Here is a 21,719-nt window from a genome sequence, read left to right as displayed (position 1 = left end):
AAAAAACCCCTATTTGTAACTTTTTAAAATTCGAGGGATCAATTTTGAACTGCAGTGGTGTTATTTGTAACTTTTTCAAGCTAGAGGGGTGTTTTTTGCGCTTCCCCTTACAAAAAGTGAGGATGAATTCGTATATTGTTAAGTTACAATTTTGCCCCTCCTCCAACAATCGAGTTGGGACTCATTTCTCTTTCTTCCCTCTCGTCTATACAGGTGTGTGCATATATATATACATTATACATAACAGACAGACACAATCATATACGCATATACGCATATATATCTATATGTATGTATCTTCCCTATGGACAGAGTAAAAGACCATCAAACTCTCTGGTGAGTGAGGGGTTGGGTTTGTGAATAAGCTACCAACAGCCATCGTTGCTCTGCTATCTGAAATGCCGAGAGGTTCATATCAATCCCAATCATAATCCTCATTAACCTCCTGTGTCTTCCTATCGTCATGGCACCTCGCGTCTTCTTATCTGAAAGGATGCGTTCTTTAGTCTGGAGCATGGGTCTGTCGACGCCGGAGACGACGAGGATTGCGCAATTAATCTGGGTCTTATGGGCAACGATTTGCAGTAATTATTAGAGCATGTGTCTGTCGGCGGCGGCACAATTAATCTCGGTCTCATGGGCAACGATTTGTAGTAATTATTTAGCAACATAGTAAAAAATGAGTTGACAGAGAAATAGAAAAATTCATGAAAACCCAAAACAGCTTCAACCGGAATTTACAAAGCATTGACTTGAGGGAAAAAGTCCAGCCCTTGATATTGGCGACACAAACTTCTCCTTGAGGAGTATTCATGGCTTCTCTCTACTCAATCCATTTGCTTCTTTTCTTCAAAGACCCACTTGATGAACTGCTTCTCTCTACTCAATCCATTTGCTTCTTTTCTTCAAAGAGTCAAAGACCCACTTGATGAACAAAGTAGATAGAGAAGTTCATAAAATAGAGAGAGAAGAAGCATATACGGAGTATAACAGTGAGCAAATATATGTCTTGTAATGTAAGCGGGTCAATGGAAAAGGGTATTTTTGTTTAGGTAAAGACGTAATTTAAGTTGACATAAATGGACAATTTCGTCTTCTTACAACAAGAAGGTTATGTTTGTCCAAAACTTTTCTTACCCCGACAGCCCAACTCAACAATGGAAGTTGTGTGCAAGGTCAATAAGAATACAGGGGTACTTGACTAATATATGGTGCCATCTTTTATCTGGATGAACTAAATGAAAATTTGAGGGGCGATTTGTGTAATTTGCCCTAAAAAAAAGTCAAAAAAAAATGGAAAAAAAAGAAAGTAAAAGAAAACAGAGAATCTTAGGTCACCGTTGGATTTGACAGAGAAACGGCGACGTGTCTTAAGTAACGTTACGCATTGTACACGATGGAGATGCGTCGTATCATCAACCAATAGCTGTCCATATTGACAGCTCTGCAGACGCAGCAAATCAAAACATAGGTCTCCTCCCACGCGCATCTGAAGTCTCCGTGGCTAAAACGCGCACCTTCGCCAACGCCACACAAGGCAAAGCCCACAAAGAGCCTCACACGTTTGATTCAGTCAGCGGCACCCAGTCTAAACCCTCTTAAACGGGAAACGATGTATTCGTAATGGGAATTTCTATTACGATTGCTTGTGTACCCTTGCTTCTTCTTTGTCATATCTAGCAATCCTAGTAGTAAAAATCTACCTCCCTTCCCTCTCGCTTGAATTTGATGGTTCTTTTTTTGTCTGTGCGCAAATAAGCCCTAGATCTCTCTTTCTTTTTCACTTGCAATGCACCGTGACGGGAATTTCTATTATATTCTTGATATATTCCTCGTTTTGGAATTGTAATTCGGGGTTCGATCGAAATCGTATTTTTAATTTTCTATATTTGGGACACTGAAAGGTGAATTCTTGGTGGTTTGTTTTGGGGGAAGGTTCCTCTATCAATTTCTTGAGCCAACGCTGGAAATCTTGAGCTTGGTCTGGGGTTTCACTTTATCAATGATCTTCGACGATCCTCTTAAGGTTAGATTGAGATCATATTAGGGGTAATGCCAATGCCATGCCGCTGTTGTTCATAAACTCTTTCAACAATTTTATTGGGGATTGTTATCGTTTTTCTTTTGTCATATCTTGATTGAGAATAAATCAAATCACTTTGTATCGTCGTCGTCGTCGTCGTCATATTATCTTCCATAATAATAATTGGTTCTGGGTTTGAATTGTTCTTGGGGTTTCTGTGAAAAGCCTGATATCGGACTCTGTCTGAGTTTAATCTGAATCCTCCCCCAATGGCTAATCCACCACAACCTTCGTTTGGATATTCTGTTTCCCTCACCCCCTCAAACCCCCCGGACACAGAGACAAAGTTGAACCTTCCTCCTCCTCTTTTACCTTCGCCCTCAGCCTCAGGTCCCAGACTTCCTTCGCCAACACCAACTGTAGATCATCAGCTGATTCCTTCCCCATCTATCAAGACCCCGAATTTTCCCTCACCAGTAAATGGTATTAGAACTGCAGGTCCCGTTCCTCATTTGAGCACTCCTCCTGGGCCTCCTGTGTTTTATTCTCCGCTTCAACCTGCCGCTGTCCCATTTCGAACTTCTCCGGCAACTCCTCAGCCCGTTGCTTTCTCTTCTGGCTCTTCTCTGCCAACGTCTTCGCCTCCCCATTTTTCCAACGGCTCCGCCGAGTTGCAACACCAAGTTTCCGAGGCTACAGAGGAATGGTTACCAGTAGGGGAATCACCCTGCGTTCTATTCTCAGCTCATAAGGTTTATATCTCGCTCTATCTCTCTCTCTCACTCACACACACACACACACGGTTTTCTAGGGCCTCTTTGGTTTTGTATTCAATCAAAATTTAGTACGTCCAACATTTATTTATTGCAGCCTTTCTTGGGTTCTACTCAATTTTTTTGACGTAACATAATTCTTGTGAGCACGAAATACTTTTTGAGTACATTTTTTCAAAAGCTTTTGTTCTCGGCGTGTTGTTTATTTTCTTTCCCTCTCCACGAAAAAAAAATAAAAAATAATAATAACAGTAGCATCAAACAGGCCCTTAGTGGGTTGGTTGCATTCCTCCCCCCTGTTTGTTAACTTTCATCGTCTCACAGTCTATTATGGTTGTTATATTGTCTGTTGTTATTTCATCTCACCTGTTTTTGCATGCCTTGTCAGTCTAATTCATGTACGTTTTACTAATGCTAAAGATCAGTTGCCTACTTATCTTTGGAATTTTTTCATTTTCCCTTTTGTTACAATATGCTTGTTTTTCCTTTGTGCCTGTTTTGTTCTATAGGTACTGAAACAAAAGAAATTAGCAAACATACCAAGTTTGGGGTTTGGGGCATTGGTTTCCCCTGGAAGGGAGATCTCACCGGGTCCTCAGATAATACAACGCAATCCCCATCGCTGCCAAAATTGTGGAGCTTTTGCAAATCTCTATTGCAGCATCTTACTTGGTTCGGGACAGTGGCAATGTGTAATTTGCCGGAATTTGAATGGAAGTGAAGGTGAATACATAGCTACCAGCAGGGAGGAGCTTCGTAATCTTCCAGAACTGTCATCTTCTTTGGTTGATTATGTCCAAACTGGAAACAAGAGACCTGGGTTTATTCCAGTCTCTGACTCGAGAGTATCAGCTCCCATTGTTCTTGTAATAGATGAATGTTTAGATGAACCACACCTCCAGCATTTACAGGGCTCCTTGCATGCATTTGTAGATTCACTACCTCCGACTACGAGAATTGGAATTGTATTGTATGGCCGCACGGTATCGGTCCATGATTTTTCGGAGGAATCAATTGCTTCCGCTGATGTGTTACCTGGTAATAAATCACCATCTCAGGAGTCCTTGAAAGCATTGATTTATGGAACTGGGATATACTTGTCACCAGTTCATGCGTCGCTACCTGTTGCACACTCCATCTTTTCGTCGTTGAGGCCATACAAACTGAATATTCCCGAAGCTTCTAGAGACCGTTGCCTGGGTACAGCAGTGGAGGTTGCTCTAGCTATAATTCAAGGGCCATCAGCAGAAATGTCACGTGGGGTGGTTAAAAGATCTGGTGGCAATAGCAGAATAATTGTCTGTGCCGGAGGACCAAATACCTATGGCCCTGGTTCAGTTCCTCATTCATTCACTCATCCAAACTATCCTCATTTGGAGAAAACAGCTTTGAAGCGGATGGAGAATCTTGGTCGTGAGGCTTATCGACACAGTACAGTGGTTGATATTCTGTGTGCTGGAACTTGCCCGGTAAGAGTTCCTGTTTTGCAACCTCTTGCAAAAGCTTCTGGAGGGGTCCTAATACTTCATGATGACTTTGGAGAAGCCTTTGGTGTGAACTTGCAGAGGGCATCTACTAGGGCGGCAGGTTCCCATGGTTTGTTGGAAGTACGTTGTTCTGATAGTATCTTCATAGCCCAAGTTGTAGGCCCTGGTGAGGAGGCACATGTAGACAGTCTTGAAACTTTTAAAAATGATATGTCTCTGTCTATACAAATGCTAAGTGTTGAAGAAACTCAGAGCTTTTCACTCTCCATGGAAATAAGAGGAGACATTAAGAGTGATTATGTATTTTTCCAGTTTTTATTCCAATATTCAAATGTATATCAAGCTGATATCTCGAGAGTGATTACTGTCCGATTGCCCACTGTGGATAATCTCTCAGCATATCTTGAGTTTGTTCAAGATGAAGTGGCTGCTGTTCTCATTGCCAAGAGGACCCTTTTGCGAGCCAAAAACTTTTCCGATGCAATTGACATGCGAGCAACAGTAGATGAAAGGGTGAAAGACATTGCTTCAAAATTGGGCTCCCAAATGCCAAAGTCGAAACTTTATCGTTTCCCCAAGGAGCTACCTTTATTGCCGGAGCTCTTATTCCATCTCAGAAGGGGTCCACTTTTGGGAAGCATTGTTGGTCATGAAGATGAGAGGTCTATATTACGGAATGTGTTTTTGAATGCATCATTTGATCTATCTCTTCGCATGGTTGCACCTCGGTGTCTAATGCATCGAGAAGGTGGTACTTTTGAGGAACTACCAGCTCATGATCTTGCTATGCAGTCTGATGCAGCAGTTGTTCTTGACCATGGTACAGATATCTTCATTTGGTTGGTATGCCACTTAGCTCACCCTTTTTTTTTTTTCCTGGTTAGTTCAACAAATCACATGCACACAATTTTGTCCCGCTTGGGGCTCGAACCTCTCACCTCCCCTTTGGGGAGGAGAGATTTGGTTCACCTCTTTTTTCTATGTTAGTATGACATGTTTTGTTGGGTAATTGTTGCATATCTTTTTATTATTTTGCTTTTCTTTCCAGTTGCTCATAGATTGTGCACACTTGGACTCTCTTTTGGAGTAGGACTACATAGCCCTCCAGAACCTTGTTTTCATGAATTTAAAGATCAAGAAAATAAAAAATGCCCATGTTTGGCAGTGTACCTTGAAATACTTAACTTTGGAAACACATATAAAAGAGAACTCCTTTTAGTTGAAGCAAAAATTGTCTCTTCTCTGAACCACCAGGTCATCGTGCCACACAGGGTTCTAAATAATGGTTCTGGCTGTGGTAACAGTGTATATTTTGAGAACATGGACGTAGGTTGTAGCAGACTTGATGCAACGAATGCAACTATTAGAAAAATGAACCTTTTTTTCCCCTTGCACAATTTACTTAAATGTATTGGTACACATTTTTAATCCCTAAATCTCTTAAATTTGGATTTATCTGAATTTATATAAATGATTTGACATGATTTAACATCATTATTGAATTTTAAAATTGAGTTTAATATGGTTGAATTGGTTATTGTCAGTTTGAAAAAATAGTTATTATATAATTGAAGGTATTAATCGTTGAAGTGATTTCAATGTAGTAGACACTAATAATAGTTAAAAGTGAAAAAAACTCCCTTGAACTATCATTCTTTTGCAGCTAACCCCCTAATGTCGAAAATATCTGCTTCAGGATACAGTTTTACATCACCATTTGTGGTGATGCAAATTTACCGAATGGTGTCGTTTTGTTAAAACATTTATTTTTTAAATTATAACTATGCAATAAAACTGCGCCTCCCTTATTATTATTATTTTAAATAGAATAAAGATCCGTCTATGACACATGAATTTTAAAAGTATTCCATCTCCTCATTTTATTGTTGTTTTATATAAATATACATATATAGACCTCTTTTTAGTTGGGTGATGGAGAGAAATTTTATATCTTTAGATGAAATCGTGGGTTTTTTGGGGCTTCGGTATTTGTATCGCTCTTGGGATGCCCTTTTGAATGCTTTCTAATACACTTTTACTTGTAAAAAAATAAAAATAAATATACATATATAGACATCCCAATTCTTTTTCTGAAATTCCTTTTTAAGTTTCATTAATGAGTTCCATTAGTTTTGAACCCTGATCCGGCCAATAAAAGTGGACGTAGAGGAACTCTCAATTCTTGCTGTAAAATTACATAAACCAAAATAAACGACACACACTGCCTGCCTTGTTGACTTCCATCAGCCCAAAAACCCTAACACCTTGCCCATCCATCATTGTTGCAAAACCATCGATGTCCAGCCATCAAAGTCTTCGCTGCTGCTATTGTCTTCAACTATTGATGGATCAAGAAGCAGCAGTATGGTTGGAGATATAACTTAGGCTCGACTCATTCAAAACTTGATATAGGCAAACCCTAGGCAAACCGTTAGTAAAAGAAGCAATCCTAAAAACTAGAAACAAGAACCCTACATTTAGATGCCATGATTCATGGGAGTCTGGAAACCATCATGATCTCCATCAATTTATCAGAGGCTCAGAACTCTTTTGCATACTGCATCACTACTACTTACTATTTAATAATGAATAGTTCATTTACATGTTTAGAGTTAAGAGAATCTTAATATCAAATCATGAAATAATGAAACACATAATCAATTTTAAAGTTTACAACATACAGTCATTAATCATAAAATAAGTAGCTATATATATATATAAAGCTTACCTCTTCATGGAAATTGAAAGTAAAACGGTAGTTTTGCAGATCCGAACATGATCCGCCAAATAATTATAACAAATTTATGTGAGATTGTTACGGCAAACGTCGACAACCAAGAACAAACCACGAATCATGAATCTTGACAGAAAATTAAACATACCACACAAAGAACACAAAGATTTATGTGTTTCGGCACTAGTTGTACCTATATCCACGGTGAAGATCTGGTGCAAGATTTTGCTATGCGAACTTAGGAGATTACAAGTTTCAGCCCCCCAAAACCTAGCTCTCGCTCTGACTCTCACTCTCACTCAGTCTCTCTTTTCTGTGATTTTCAGTGTCTCTCTATCCCACTCCAAACCCTTAACGCCCTTATATATCGGGCTACAAGAAAGCATTAAACGGGGTCCATGACCTGCAAGTAAAAAAACATGGATCAAAATTTTTTCCCACACAGAGCTCACTTTTCGGGTCAACTGGGTTGCAATGCGGTCCAAGCCCAAACAAAAATTCGGACCACAACATCACAAAGATGTATACTATATGAATTAAAAGATGAAATATTAAGAATTAAAAAATTAGAACTTATCAATTGAATAAATTGTTAGGAGCTCTTCTTAAAGATCTAAGTTCAGATCTTATGTTATAAGTTTAGAGAATTAAGGATTGTGGTATGTTTTTTGGAGGGTTTAGAATTTAGATACTGAAATTGTTGAAAAAAAAAGAAGTGAAACAAATGACAAAGATACAACACATGATCCAAGGTCTAATATTGCCATTACAGACTGATAGAGGTTGTTATACACTAGTACCTCGTTGATGGCAGTTGTAGATGTAAAATTTAACGTGGCCTATATGTTACCCCGTAATGGTATTGCCCTCTCGTGGTACATAATGGTCGTTATTTTAACCCTACCTACACCATAACAATCCATGTCATCACTGTCATTACTGCTTCCATACTTCAATTGCCTCTAACATTGATAGCCGCTCCACTAACATGAGTACATTGCTGCCACCGGTGAGATAGTCACACTATCCTCTAAACTATAGATGTTCTATAGCTTGTAATGGGGATCAGCGTTTTGGGGGCGGAAAGATGGTCAATTTGCGCACTCAATTTTGAATTCGCAAATTGAATGTTGGCATCCAGCGGATTAATACTAAAGACGGTGATGCTGACATTTGTATGCTTAACTTGAAGGCTTGCTAATAGCTGCTGTACAAGGACTCTGCCTTGCCAAGAACTGTGAATACAAATTTGCGCACTTTGCTTATTAAATTAAAACACAGAAATGAGGGATCCATCATTTGAACTTGAGACTACCAAATGAAAAGCCACTTCTATTCCACTGAACCATCACATACCCACTATTCATGTATCAATTTGAACTGCACACTTATTTTATTTTATTTTATAAATTATACAGATTAACAATTATGATGATACAAGTACGTAAACGTAAACTTAATACATAAATGCTCTAAAGATGCTCCTGCTCCATCTCTTAAAAAGTTTTAGACTCCAACGCTTGCTCGTTCCCTCTCTCACTCTCCCCCGTTCGCTGTAGGACTTGCTGCAATGACTTAGGTCTCACCACTACAACAAAGTATTAACACTATGACCATCACCATTACTGCAGATTAGGGCCGGAAAAATATACCCAAACCCAATTACCCGTCCAAACCCGCCAAAAAATTAAAGGTTATTGGGTGACTAGTTTAGTTGAGCAGGTCTGGTCAATCATTAATGGGTAATATATTTAGTGGGTTATAAGTGGGGTAAGAGTGGGTACCCACTCCCAACCCACAGGACATGATCTTTTCCAAAAAAAAAAAAAAAAAGTAATAAAATAAATAATTCACCCTCTTCTCTGTTTCTTTTTTTTTTCCCCCCCCCCTCTGCTTGGATTTTCTCTCTGCTCGTACTCTCTCTCCTGCTTTCTCTCTCTCTGCTTATATTCACTCTCCTGCGTTTCTCTCTCTCTGCTTATATTCACTCTCCTGCGTTTCTCTCTGCTCTCATATTCTCTCTCCTCCGTTTCTCTCTCTCCCACTTCTCTCTCGTCTGTATTTTCTCTCTCCTCTCGTTTTCTCTCTCTCCTCCATATTATCTCTCCTCCGTTACTCTCTCTCACCTCTTATTCTCTCTCCTCCCCACTTGTGTCCTTGTTAGCACTTAGCACTCTATGTAGGGCCGGACCCAGAACTTTAGGTAGGGGGGGCAAGACTAAAATTTTGTAATAATTTCGGGGGGGGGGGGGGGGGGGGGGGGGCGAATTAGCAATATTTTATGGGTATATATTGAAAAAAGAAAAAAATAGCATGGTATATAGTAAAAAAGAAAAAAATTCTTCCCCCCCCGCGCCGCACATAGGTCCATCCCTGACTCTATGTTAAGGGCCTGGGCTGATTCAAACCTATTTTGTGTTGGTAAAATATGAAAAATTAAGTTTGTTTCGTATTCTTCCTTAATATACTCATTATTTGATAGCCCCATATCTTGTAATTTGACAGGCCATAGCTGAACTAACTCAAGCCCACTGCAAGGAGTCCTCTCTCTTTCCATTTTTTATTATTTTTAGTTTTTGCCCTTTCTCTCTCTTCTCATTCAGAAAATAAATTACAAAATTTTTACCACAAACTAGTCAAAGTTCATTTTATTACAAAATATATATATTATTAATATTACTGGCCTTTTTTAACAAAATATTTATATTATTAATGTTACTGGCAGTAAAAGAGTTCTGACTTTTTGAAAAAAAATATATATATATATATACACACACACACACACGATATGTATTTTCATTTTTAGAAATTGTTCCAAAAACAACACTATATATATATATATATATATGTATATATTTTGACATCTTGTGTTTAAAAATATTCGGGTCATTGGGTTGGGTGTGGGTTGACTCGCCCATTGAACACCCAACCCATTTATAGCCCACCATAAATGGGTTACTGAGCCATTCAAAACCCGCCCAAACCCACCCAATTGCCACCCCTACTGCAGATGTTATCATAAGCATTTCCTCCACCTCACCACCACTATCCCCTTGCTAGTGGTTCACTAGTCATTGTTTCGTTATATTGTTGTTATGACACTGATGTTAGCAGGTTTATGTTAATAATCATTTCATTATGTAGTTTAACTGAGAGGCCTCCCCAAGGAAAGTTCCAAGTTGACCATAAGCCCAACCCCACACTCGATACTTTGTTTTAGCTTTGCTGACTTTGGCAATCTATACTTGTCTAAGCCACCCCCTTGTAAAGACCATGATTAGCATCCCAAACCACTACCTTTTACGTCATCGCCACCATCACCAACCTTTTTCCTTCGCCATTTCCATCAAGCCCTGCTTTGGGCCGTTGTCACCACTCGGTAGCATCAAGGTCTTGGCCTTTGTCCATTTTTTTTAAAATGTATTTCGTTAAGCTTTTGGTTACTGCTTTTCAGGGGAATATTTTCTATTTTGTTTGTTCAATTTTTTTTTCCTAAAATTGTGAACTAATTGGGGCTTTAATTTGACCATGTGACGTCATCATTGATTTGTTGATCATCATTTGTATTGTAGTTGTCTTAACACAGTTGACGTTATAATCTATTGTCAGTTGTAGTGAGTTAAAATCTTAAAGATGGCTAGGTAGGGTTTTGAATAGCTGACTTTGGTGGAGCTTCTACATGCCTTGACATAAATATTTCTTGGATATGTGAAAGTTTAATTGATGTAGGATTCTTGTATGTTCAGCACCAAAACAATAGTGAATGTTTAGAATATGACACCTTGTATTTTAAATGGGAGAGAAAAGCTTAGGCAATTACACCTAGCTCTCAATTACTGATGCCTGAGGAAGATGAATCACACATCACAAGGAATGGCTTTAGAAGATTTATTCTTTCCATTGTGCCTTAGGATAGCCCCTTTGTAGACATTTTGCCGAAGGTTAGGTCTATACATGGTCTGCTCTTCCTAGCACTATTGATTAATAAGACCATATTGGGTAAATGACCTTTTATGCTCCAAAATAAGTCAGACATTTCTTTCTATTGTGGACAAGCTTATTAACTACTCCTCCCCACTCTTGTTTAATGACCATATTGCATAATGACCTTTTATGCTCCAAGACAGGTCAATACATCACTTGGTATGGAGGTCCATGGCTTATTAACTAAGGTAACTTTGTGGGCAAGAGAACGTAGTGGTAATGTAATCTTGGTGACCTAAATTACTTCACCTTTATTTAATCCTACTAGATTACCAAACCTCTCCCGAAGTACATAAGTGAGCCTATATTCAGAAGTCACCATAGCAACCAACTCTACAAAATACCTTTCCCATAAAAAAAACTTAAGAAGAACATATTAAAACTTAGTATTCAGAACTCATATCACTCATACTCTATATTGTGTGTGTCACACATGAAGGGGAAATTTCAATTCAGTTTGTGCGTACATATAATTAAAGCTATATAGGTAATTGTCTCTCGAGTCTTGATAGCTTGACTAAGGATAAACTTAGAGGCGTTTACGTCTGCAGGCTGTTTGGTTCTGCAATATAGTTGGGTTATGTTGTATCATTGCAGTTCATTGTCAGTGTGTTGGCAATGCAGCTTAATGAGATTGTGAAACATAAGGACCTAGTAAATGAATTTTCATGTAATGCAGCTAATGCTTGCACCACAACTTAGAATCATCTGAAGTTCACTAATTGAAGACGCTGTCTATACTTTTTTTTGGATACTTTGGTGTTGATTTACATGGAACTATACTGGATATTTTAGTTCTCTGTTAATTTATATATGTAGTTGACTTGATACCCTCCATAAGACAAAAGGTCTTATCTTTGTTGAAAACTGAAGAATTTGAAATTTATGTGATTACGAATGTTGAGCATAACTATGCTTGAATGTGTCTCTGTTTTCATTATTTAATAATATGGTGGCGGGTGTAACATATGTTGTTACTTGTCAGAAATTATACATCTAAGCAAATACATTGAGCTAGCTTCTAGATAGGGCACTGAATATTCTGAGTAACAAAATCTTTTGATAGCCATTGTTCTCAAGTTGGTGTAAGAACACAATGCTCTCAAACTGTTAAAGCATGTTTGACTATGATTATTATCTGTTACAGGCAGTCTGTTCGTGTGATTTTTAGTTTTTACTACCTAAGCAAAAACTCTTGTGGACTTGATTCGCTATTTTGATTGAGTGAGTGTGCAAGCTTTTCTGATTGGGATTTTACCAACAATCAATCCAAAACTCTCGTATTTAAATATATAATTATGAAAGAGGTAGTCATGACTTTTTTTAGCCATTTAATAGAAAATGTAACTTGTGACATAGCCAGTGGCTTGCAGAACCAACAGTTCTTCTTTCTTTTCATATTATTAATGCAACAAGTGCATAACTCACGTGTCACTAAAGAAATGAAGATTACATAGTATTTGTGTGGACGTTATTACAATTTTCATAATCCTTTTCTTTATTAATCATTCTTTTTAATGATAGCCCACTTGGGTCAGAGGAATAAATTTAGTCCATACCGGTGCCTCTGACGATTTTTTTTCTTTATATGTTACCATATTTGAGCGGGGGTGGGGGTTGTGTTGCATGGGAGTGCGAGTATAAAACAATAAAACATAATATATTTTCCAAGCTGGAGAAACTCCTTCCATCCATGAGGAGCACACCCATTCTTTTTTCCTTTCAAAAGCTGGGAACTCTATCAACCATGATCAGGGTACCGAATACAATATCTGTGATAGTTAAAAATTTAGTTCTGGATTGGGGAAATCAGTACATTTCAGTATTTCATTTATACCAAGCCCTTTTGAAGCATTTCAGTATTTTTGTGTCCTGCTTGTGTTTGAAGATCCAACTTTTCCCTTTTAGAATATACATTTTTTACTTTCCCTTTTTGTTCCATCTTTATTCATTTATAATTTTTTATTAAAATTATTTATTGGTGGTATTCAGGGTGCTGAACTTGCTGCCCAGGAAGGAAAAAGTGCAGCAGCTTTAGCAGCTTGTAGAACATTGGCTGAAGAGCTTAGTGAATTGCGGTTTCCGGCTCCTCGAATACTTGCATTCAAAGTTTGTTCCTTTCTACTTCTGGAATGCTTTGTCCTTTTATTGGTCCCAAAAGAATTTAAAATGAAATATTTTTTGTCTGGTTTGTGATAGGAGGGGAGCTCTCAGGCTCGATATTTTGTTTCTCGGCTGATACCAGCACACAAGGATCCTCCATATGAGCAGGTAACCAGGAAGGAAAAGTGAAATGCCTCTTTAACCAATTAGTTTAATGGGAAAATTAGATTTTGTTAGTTTTTTTGGGCTCTTTGGGACCTTAGGGTCCCTTGTGGCCTTTGTGTAGCTTTTAGGATGCGTGCCCCTTTTGACGCTTTCTAATACATTTTTACTTAAAAATAAAAATAAAAAAAAGATTTTATTGACCAAATCTATAAATAATTGCTTTACAGTGACCGTAAAGTAAAGAAAAGATTAATAGTTACCAAATATAAAACTTGATTGCTAATAAGCGACCATTTGATGATATATTCCCTGTGATGTTGTGGCCCGAATTTGGTGTCGGTGGTCGTGGACCCTAATTAGTCTCTTCTAGCCAAATATATAAGGGCGCTTAGGGTTTGGGGTGTAGGAAGAGAGAGACTTTGAAATTTGTTCAGAAACAGAGTGAGAGGCTAAAAACTTGTAATCTCCAATTTTACACATAGTGAAAACTTTTGCTGGATCTTAACCATGGAAGTAGGCTGTTGCCGGACCATGTATAAATCTTTGTGTTCTTTGTGTGGTGCATTTACTTTTTTGTCGTGATTCTTGGTTCTATCATGGGTTTGTTGCGTTTGTCATAACATTCCCTAATTGCACTTCTTATGATAAATTATTTTATAAATTGACAAATATTATCTTGTACATTAAACTTGATTTTTATAACTGAAAGTGCGTTTTATCAATTAACTCGGAGAGCGACATTAATTGAAGAGGACTTGACTGAGACAATACAGTAACAATCAAGTACACAGCAAGACCATCCGATCTGTTTAGAACTAGAAAAGGGGCCAGGGCCCGCCCGGGGGGGGGGGGGGGTGTTGGGGTTGTTGACTAGGTCTTATGAATGTCTTTGGACAATTTTGAAATAAATTAAACAAATTTTGATTTGCTTTTAAACTCCTCTTTTAAAAGCACTCTTATATGATCTCAATTTGCTTCTCTAGAATATTTGTGAAATTAATGATTAATCATGCATATCCAACTCACAAATATAATAGATGCAAATAAAAACAAAAATAAAGTAAAGTAAACGGAGATTACAACCAGTTCAGTTCAACTCGATGAACACTTGCTAACCTCCAAACTCAGCAAGATAAAAAACCGTCAATGCTCGTTCACTCATCCAACGTCGTACTAAAGCACTCCAAAAAGTCTCCAGGTATCCTCTAGCCGTTCCATCTAACCGGTACATGATCCCATTAATCCAAATCAATCCCACCAGGGCCACCATGCACAACTTTCTCAACTTGAATCTTCTTTAATCTGCTTAAAGTTAATCAGTTGTATTTATCGCAACTCACGAGCCTGTTTCAATCCAGATTGTCTACCGCACAGCTTTACTCCTTGGATGAAAGAATAATCCCATACTCATCCTTCTTTCTCAGAACTGAGTTTCGACCCGAATTGTTTATAGCAGCCGCTTGTCTGTTTCAATCCCAACCTTTCGCTTCTCGCCTTTAAATGTCGGTTGTTGTAGAATCCGGCTTTTTAGTTGATATTCAATCATGCAACACATATATAACTATATGTTTTCTAAATTGAAAAATAAACAAAACTTATCTACCCAAGAGTTAAAAGATATGATAATGAAAACCCCACTCTCCAGTTCAGAATCTCTCTGTATAATATAAATACATGAAGTGCCTCCAAGAGATTCTAAAATACTCACTTTAACATATGATGAAGAATATGAAGAACCTAAGAATGAGTGCTAGATGATAAATACAATTCCAATCCCCCGTCTTTAATGTTTGACCTAAGCCTTTTTATAAAGCTCCTATACTTGTCCTCCAAGCATACTACTTGTTCTCCAAGTATTTAGATCATACCATGTAGGAAAAATCACATTAAAGAAAGTTTCCTCACGACTGACATTTACGTCGATCGAACTGGTGTGATTTCAATCGATCGAAGTGTCTTCAAGTTCGATCAAGATTTATTCGATTTTCTTCGATTGAGTTGCCATGATTTCGATCGATAAAGATGATTGATTTTTGATCGAAAGTTTACATGCTCTCGGTTGCTTTAGAAACCACTTGGTCGATTGAAGTGGGAACTTATGTCGCACCTTGTCAATTGGGAACGAGTCTGCAAGCCAATGAAGTTTGGTGGTCTTGGTATCAGAAGACTAGTCCCCTTTAACCAAGCTCTTTTAGGAAAATGGATGTGGAGGTATGGGAGGGAAAGACATCGCCTTTGGCGAAGGCTTGTTTCATGCCGATATGGGGAAGAGAGCGGTGGTTGGTCTACTCGTCCAGTCTCTCTCGTGGGAGGAGTAGGAGCGTGGAAATTCATTCGGAAGGGATGGGATGCTTTTTCCACTCATATCAGATTCAAAGTTCGTGATGGCAGGTGTGTACGCTTTTGGGAGGATCTTTGGTGTGGAGACCGGCCTTTATTTTGCTTATTCCCTAGATTATACAGTATTGCAGTTGATAGACATGCCTACGTAGCAGACTGTTATTGGCTTGATAGTAGTGGGATTACGCGGGACGTGCAATTTCGACTTCGACGCTCTTTTCAGGATTGGGAGGTGGACGAGGCATGTGTTTTTCTAGATCTATTGTATGACAGTAAACAGTTGGCAGAGGTTGTGATGATATGACATAGATTCCCTCTTCCTATGGTCGCTTTGAAGTTCGATCCTTATTCTTATGTCTTTTTGATTTTTCGTGGAAGACTATCTGGCGCTCTATGGCTCCAACTAGGGTGGCATTCTTTGTTTGGACCGCTGTATGGGGGTAAGATCCTGACGATTGATAATCTAAGGAAAAGGGGTTACTGTCTTATTAACTAGTGTTGCCTTTGCAAACAAGATGGTGAGTCAGTTGCTCATATTCTCATGCATTGTCTTGTGGCGAGGGATTGTTGGAATCTTATTTTTTGTCTGTTTGGTATGCGTTGGGTTATGCCTCGTTATCCTAAGGATTTGATTCTTATTTGGAGAGGATGTCCTGTGCGTAGTGTTGTTCGCGATAATTGGAGAGTTGTACCACATTGTGTCTGGTGGTGCATTTGGAAGGAGAGGAATAGTAGAATGTTCGAAGGGAAAGAATCGTCCATGGCGATTCTGAAACTTCATATCATAAGCTCTCTTTTCAGTTATGTGAAAAGGAAGTCCTGTTCCTCTTCAGAATATTTAATTATTTTTTTGGCTTTTTTGGGGCCTCAAACCCCGGTTCCACTTTTGTATTAGGGATGCATTCCCCTATTGAACGCCTTTTAATTTCAATTATTACTTATCAAAAAAAAAAACTTATGTCGATCGATCGAGACAACAACACTTTACTCATAAATAAATAAATGAAGGTTTCTTGCAATTTCAAGTTTCGAAAAGCTTATCCATGCATAAATAAAGTTCAAATAAGTTGTAGAAGCTTATGAAACATATCTATATGAGCATATATGCATGTTTTGAAATTTTTTTGATGCATAAGTCATAATTTAAACTAAGTTTAGAAAAACTTGTAATCATGTAGCGCGCGCGCGCATATATATCTTAAAAATAAGTTTAAAAAACTTGTAGACATGAAGCATGTGTATATGTCTTATCTCATGTAATGGAACTTAATTCTTGTGAGTATTCAAGAAATACGAAATGTATATATATATATGTCCACGTATATGAAAAAGCTTATGGTACCTTAAAACACACAAACATATATATCTTTATCATGTAAAGGCTAATTTTTATTGATACCAAAGTACTATATGTGTGTGTGTGTGTGTATAAGTAAGTGAGTTTTAGACGCATACAAAAGATACGATCGTCTAGTTCATATGCACCACCTACTATGCCTAATGACTTCTAAAAGTATTAAGCATGCATGAAACACAGTCTTCTCTAGATGCCTAAGATGATCAAGTAAGTTATGACAATTTAAGACTTGATTCTAAGAGCATTATATGCATATCTAGAAAAGTTAATGAACATGCTTCCTCACCCAGCCCATAACCAATCCTAAGGTCAGGCTAGGTCATTACCTGAATCCTAGTCAAGTGATTAAATATGTTGATTTCACCATTCTGCTCATTGATATGTTTATGTAGAATATCTCTGTCTTGTCATAGCTGCAGATTCTGACTTAACTCAAGATACTCTTGAAACATCTGTCAATTCTTTCAGCGTCTTTACTGAATTCTGTGTCTTAATTCAACAAAGCTTAGATGTGCTTGACTTGTCATGTTTGTCTTATTTCTGCTGAAGTACTCTGTTTGACTCAACAATTACAATAACAAACTAACTCTAGTTTTGATGAGGAATATGCCAATATATAAACTATTTTCCTAACAATAACAAATTTAATACTCCTCTGCCGAAAAATCAAGATTAGGTTAGCAATGGTTCCAAAGGTTGTCTATGTCTTTCAGTCAACTTCATAATTATTTTTTCTTGAATAACTTTCATAAATTCCTTACCTATGCTTTTATTAATTATATCAAGCTTAATGTATTATAGTAATTTAAGTATTAGTAATAAAACAATAATTTCTGTACTCACATAAACCATAGAAGAATTTTTTGTTATGCGAAATAAGTAGGTTATTGGGTTTTTTTTTTTTTTTGTAAAGTGCAACTATGGTAGACAAAAGTGATACATTAAAAGCTATCATCCGGTGTAATGGAGCTTCTGCCTTCCAGCACTAGTAAGTTAGTCCTGGAAATTAAAAATTGTGAATGAAGATTGTTTTTCTTTCGTTGTAAAAGTTAAAAAATGATTTGTTCTTGAGAAGTATTGAAACTCTGCTTATAAAGTGCAATCTCCTTGATTTCAAAAACATTGGAACTTGGTAATTTCAGTCTTTGTAAATGCAAAACAAAACTGGTGCAAACTGAACATAGCTGGCGAAAGAGTGGCAATGGAGTCTAGGGTTTGGTGTTAGAAGATGGATATAGCAGGTGAAAGAGAGGGGCAATGGAGGCTAGGGTTTGCTGTTAAAAGATGGATTTTTTTAGGTTTCCTTAGGGTTCAAGTAGGGGGTAATTTACTCCTCATAAATTTCATTACCATTTTTAATTGAATAACTAAGTGATTGGACAAAATTAGCCTCGAATGGTCACTTATTAGCATTTAAGTTTTATATTTGGAGACTATTCATCTTTTCTTTACTTTATGGTCACTGCAGAACAATTATATTTAGAATTGATCACTAAAATCTAATTTTCCTCAGTTTAATTTTTAGTTTTATGTGATTTGGGAAGTACTCTGAATTACTGATTGACATTTGGATAAAACTTGAATACTTACTGATTTTGTGATTGGTAATTCAAATTTCTTGATTCGTGATTACAGGAAGCGAGATTCCCTCAGCTTCAAACTTTGACTATAGAACAAAGGACAAAGCTGAAAAGCAGTTTTCTTCAATTTGACGATCCTAGCTTCTGCGAGTGGATGCGTAGCTTGAAAGTATTGCCACCTGAACCAAGCTAAGCAGCCTGGTGAATCATTTGCGGCTAATGTTCATTGAAAAGGGATTTTATGGAGTTGCGTCTATTCGTGGCTGTGAAATTCCCGTCTACTCCAGTGATTTTTTTTTTTTTTTTTTTTTTTCGCTCACCACCCCACACTCACGGGCTACGGGATGCAACTCATCCTTTATATGGATTGGGATCAATCAAATTGGATGTCTCCCTCTTCGTTTTCTTCCCTCAATTTTAATGTTATTTTCTTAATCTTTTTGCCATGCATTTTACAGTTAGTGCGACTCAATTTCAAAAGCCCCCTTTTTTCTCATATTTTATTTCCATTTCTTACATATGCTAAGTCGTAGCAGTAGGTCCCTGCTTGATACGTATTATGCTGTCATACAGTTTGTTGAGGCCATCGTTTACATTAGATCCTCTCTTTCTTTAAGTTAGCATAATAATGATGAGGGGGTATTACAGTTCATCATTAGTGTAGGGGGATGATTTTGTTGTGCGGATTGGCTTGATGGCTAATTATGCAAAGAACATTTTCCGGATTGACTCGTGGCATTTGGGTGTCTTGTGTTGTGCCTTTAAGTGGCCAAGTTGTAACCAAAGAGTAGAGAGGGTTTAGTAGAGACAACCGTCTGGTTGGTTGGTTTAAAAAAATTAAAAATTGTCTGGTTGGTTGGTTAAAAAAAATTAAAAATTCAACTGACTAGTTCTTTTGTTGTATTAACACTACGATTTTGGTGTCATAAACAAATTGTATTTCTCCTCCTTTTAAACAAGAAAGCTTTGTGAGATATATTTGTTAATAATTTTTTTTATTTTTTATTATTATTATTAATTTTTTTTTTTTAAGTTGCATAAAAGAGAATGTTTTGGTCGCAAAGGATAAGACAATATGATTTTGATTTCATGGAACGTTCTTGTTAAATATAAAAGAAAGAATTTTATATATTGTATTGATGTGAAATAAGATGTATACAAGAGGGGTTATGTGTGATGAACAAGTAAGCCATATATGTATATGATAACTATACATATGGTAATTTTATACAAGGTAAACCTATATATGGTAATCCTATATAACGTCAGAATATATTATACAATATAGTAATAATATATTCTAATATATTCTAACAGCCTTCTTCAAAATCAAGATGGATTAAATGAAACCAGCTTGAGTTTGGAAATAAGATATTGAAAGCGGCATGACAGAAGCGATTTGGTGAAGACATCAGTGATCTGATCATGTGAAGTGATGGACTACAATTGTAAGGTTTTCTGAAGAAGATGATGACGAACAAAATGACAGTCAATCTCAATATGTTTAGTGCGCTCATGAAAAACATCATTATGTGCGATCTAGATTGCACTCCTATTATCACAATAAATAGGAGTGGCAGTGGATGAAAAAACTCCTATGTCTTGAAGGAGACAACGCAACCACAGAAGCTTGGAAGTAGTATCAGCAAGCGCCTTGTATTCAGCTTCTGTGCTAAATCGTGCAACTATAATGTGTTTCTTGCTGCGCCAAGAGATAAGTGAATCACCAAGAAATAAAACAATAGCCTGTGGTGGAACGACGATCTATAGGATCTCCTGCTAAGTCTTCATCTGAATAAGCACAAAGAATAAGCGATGATTGGGAAGAAACATAGTGCATTTGAGATAACGAAGGATGCGATGAACAACAACAAAATGAGTGGACCGAGGGGCAGTCATGAACTGACTAACTATGTGGACAGCATGAGAGATGTCGGGACGAGTGACAGTGAGATAAACCAGACTACCTACCAATTGGCGATACAAAGTATCATCTCAAAGAGATTCTCCATCATGTAGATTAAGTCTTGTATTGCACTCAAGGGGGTATCAACAATCTTGCTGTCAGTGAGACCTGATTTTGAGAGAAGATCGGATATGTATTTCGCCTGAGTAAGATAGTAATCATCTGTAGATGTAGTTATCTCAAGACCAAGAAAATAACTGAGAGGTCCAAGATCCTTCATCTCGAATTGATGATTGAGAAATTGTTTGAGCTCCTGAATTCCCATCAAATCATCGCCAGTAATGATCATATCATCAACATAAAGTAAAAGGAGAATGATACCTCGATTGGTGTGTTGAACAAATAAGACAGGGTCATATGGACTAGCAGAGTAGCCAAGGCGAGAGATAGTCTGACTAAATTTGGCAAACCAAGGTCGCGGTGCCAGTTTGAGACCATATATGGCACGTCTAAGTCTGCACACCTTATTAGAATGATGAGGAGAACCTAGAGGAGGCTGCATGTATACTTCTTCGAGTAAATCACCATTGAGAAAATCATTCTTAACATCTATCTGAAAAAGTCCCCAATGACGAAAAACTGCCACGACAATAAGAGTTCGAACAAAGGAAAGACATGCAACAGGAACAAATGTCTCCTCAAAATCAATGCCATATTCATGTGTGAACCCTCTAGTAACTAGTCGAGCTTTGTAGCACTCAACAGACCTATCTGAACGAGTTTTGATCTTGTAAACCTATTTGTATCCTATAACAGACTTTCCAGGAAACAAATCAACCAGATCCCATGTATGAGTTTTGGATAGTGCATCTAACCCTTCTTGCATTGCGTGCTGCCATATGCGGTCAAAAGATGCCTCACGAAAAGTTTGAGGTTCATGTAAAGTAGCAAGAGCATGATAACAATGAAAATCACTAAGATGTGCAGGTGGATTTCTTACCCGAGTGGAATGAAGGCAAAGATGTGTGGTAGGCACGCTGTCAGGAACCTCGGATTGAACAGATGAGTGGGACTCAGCTAGCAGAGGGTTGACTATATCAGATGATTCTGGAGAATCAGGGAAGAGATCTGCAGATGTGTCAAATGGGGGAAGAGGAAAAGCCTGATCATGAACACCACTAAACTTAGATAATGTATGAAACAGTTTATACTCCCAGGAAATGACATGATGAAAAATTCTGAGGCGTTTATCAACAGGATCATAACA

General features: G+C 37.6%; 1 protein-coding gene across 1 annotated transcript; it reads left to right on the top strand.

Annotated features, from left to right (window-relative positions):
* Positions 1–1,565: 1,565 nt before the first annotated feature.
* LOC132268731 (protein transport protein SEC23 A) lies at positions 1,566–19,042 on the top strand. The gene is made up of 5 exons (XM_059769534.1): positions 1,566–2,775; positions 3,306–5,126; positions 12,994–13,110; positions 13,201–13,272; positions 18,602–19,042. Exons 1-5 carry the CDS (start codon positions 2,293–2,295, stop codon positions 18,737–18,739), a joined length of 2,631 nt encoding a protein of 876 aa, XP_059625517.1. The 5' UTR covers positions 1,566–2,292; the 3' UTR covers positions 18,740–19,042.
* Positions 19,043–21,719: the final 2,677 nt, after the last annotated feature.

The sequence above is a fragment of the Cornus florida genome, unplaced genomic scaffold, assembly GCF_030987335.1.
Source record: "Cornus florida cultivar Cherokee Brave unplaced genomic scaffold, ASM3098733v1 CherokeeBrave_3.0.0_Hap2_Chr08, whole genome shotgun sequence".
Taxonomy (NCBI): Eukaryota; Viridiplantae; Streptophyta; class Magnoliopsida; order Cornales; family Cornaceae; genus Cornus; species Cornus florida.
This window is presented reverse-complemented; position numbering and strand designations above follow the sequence as displayed.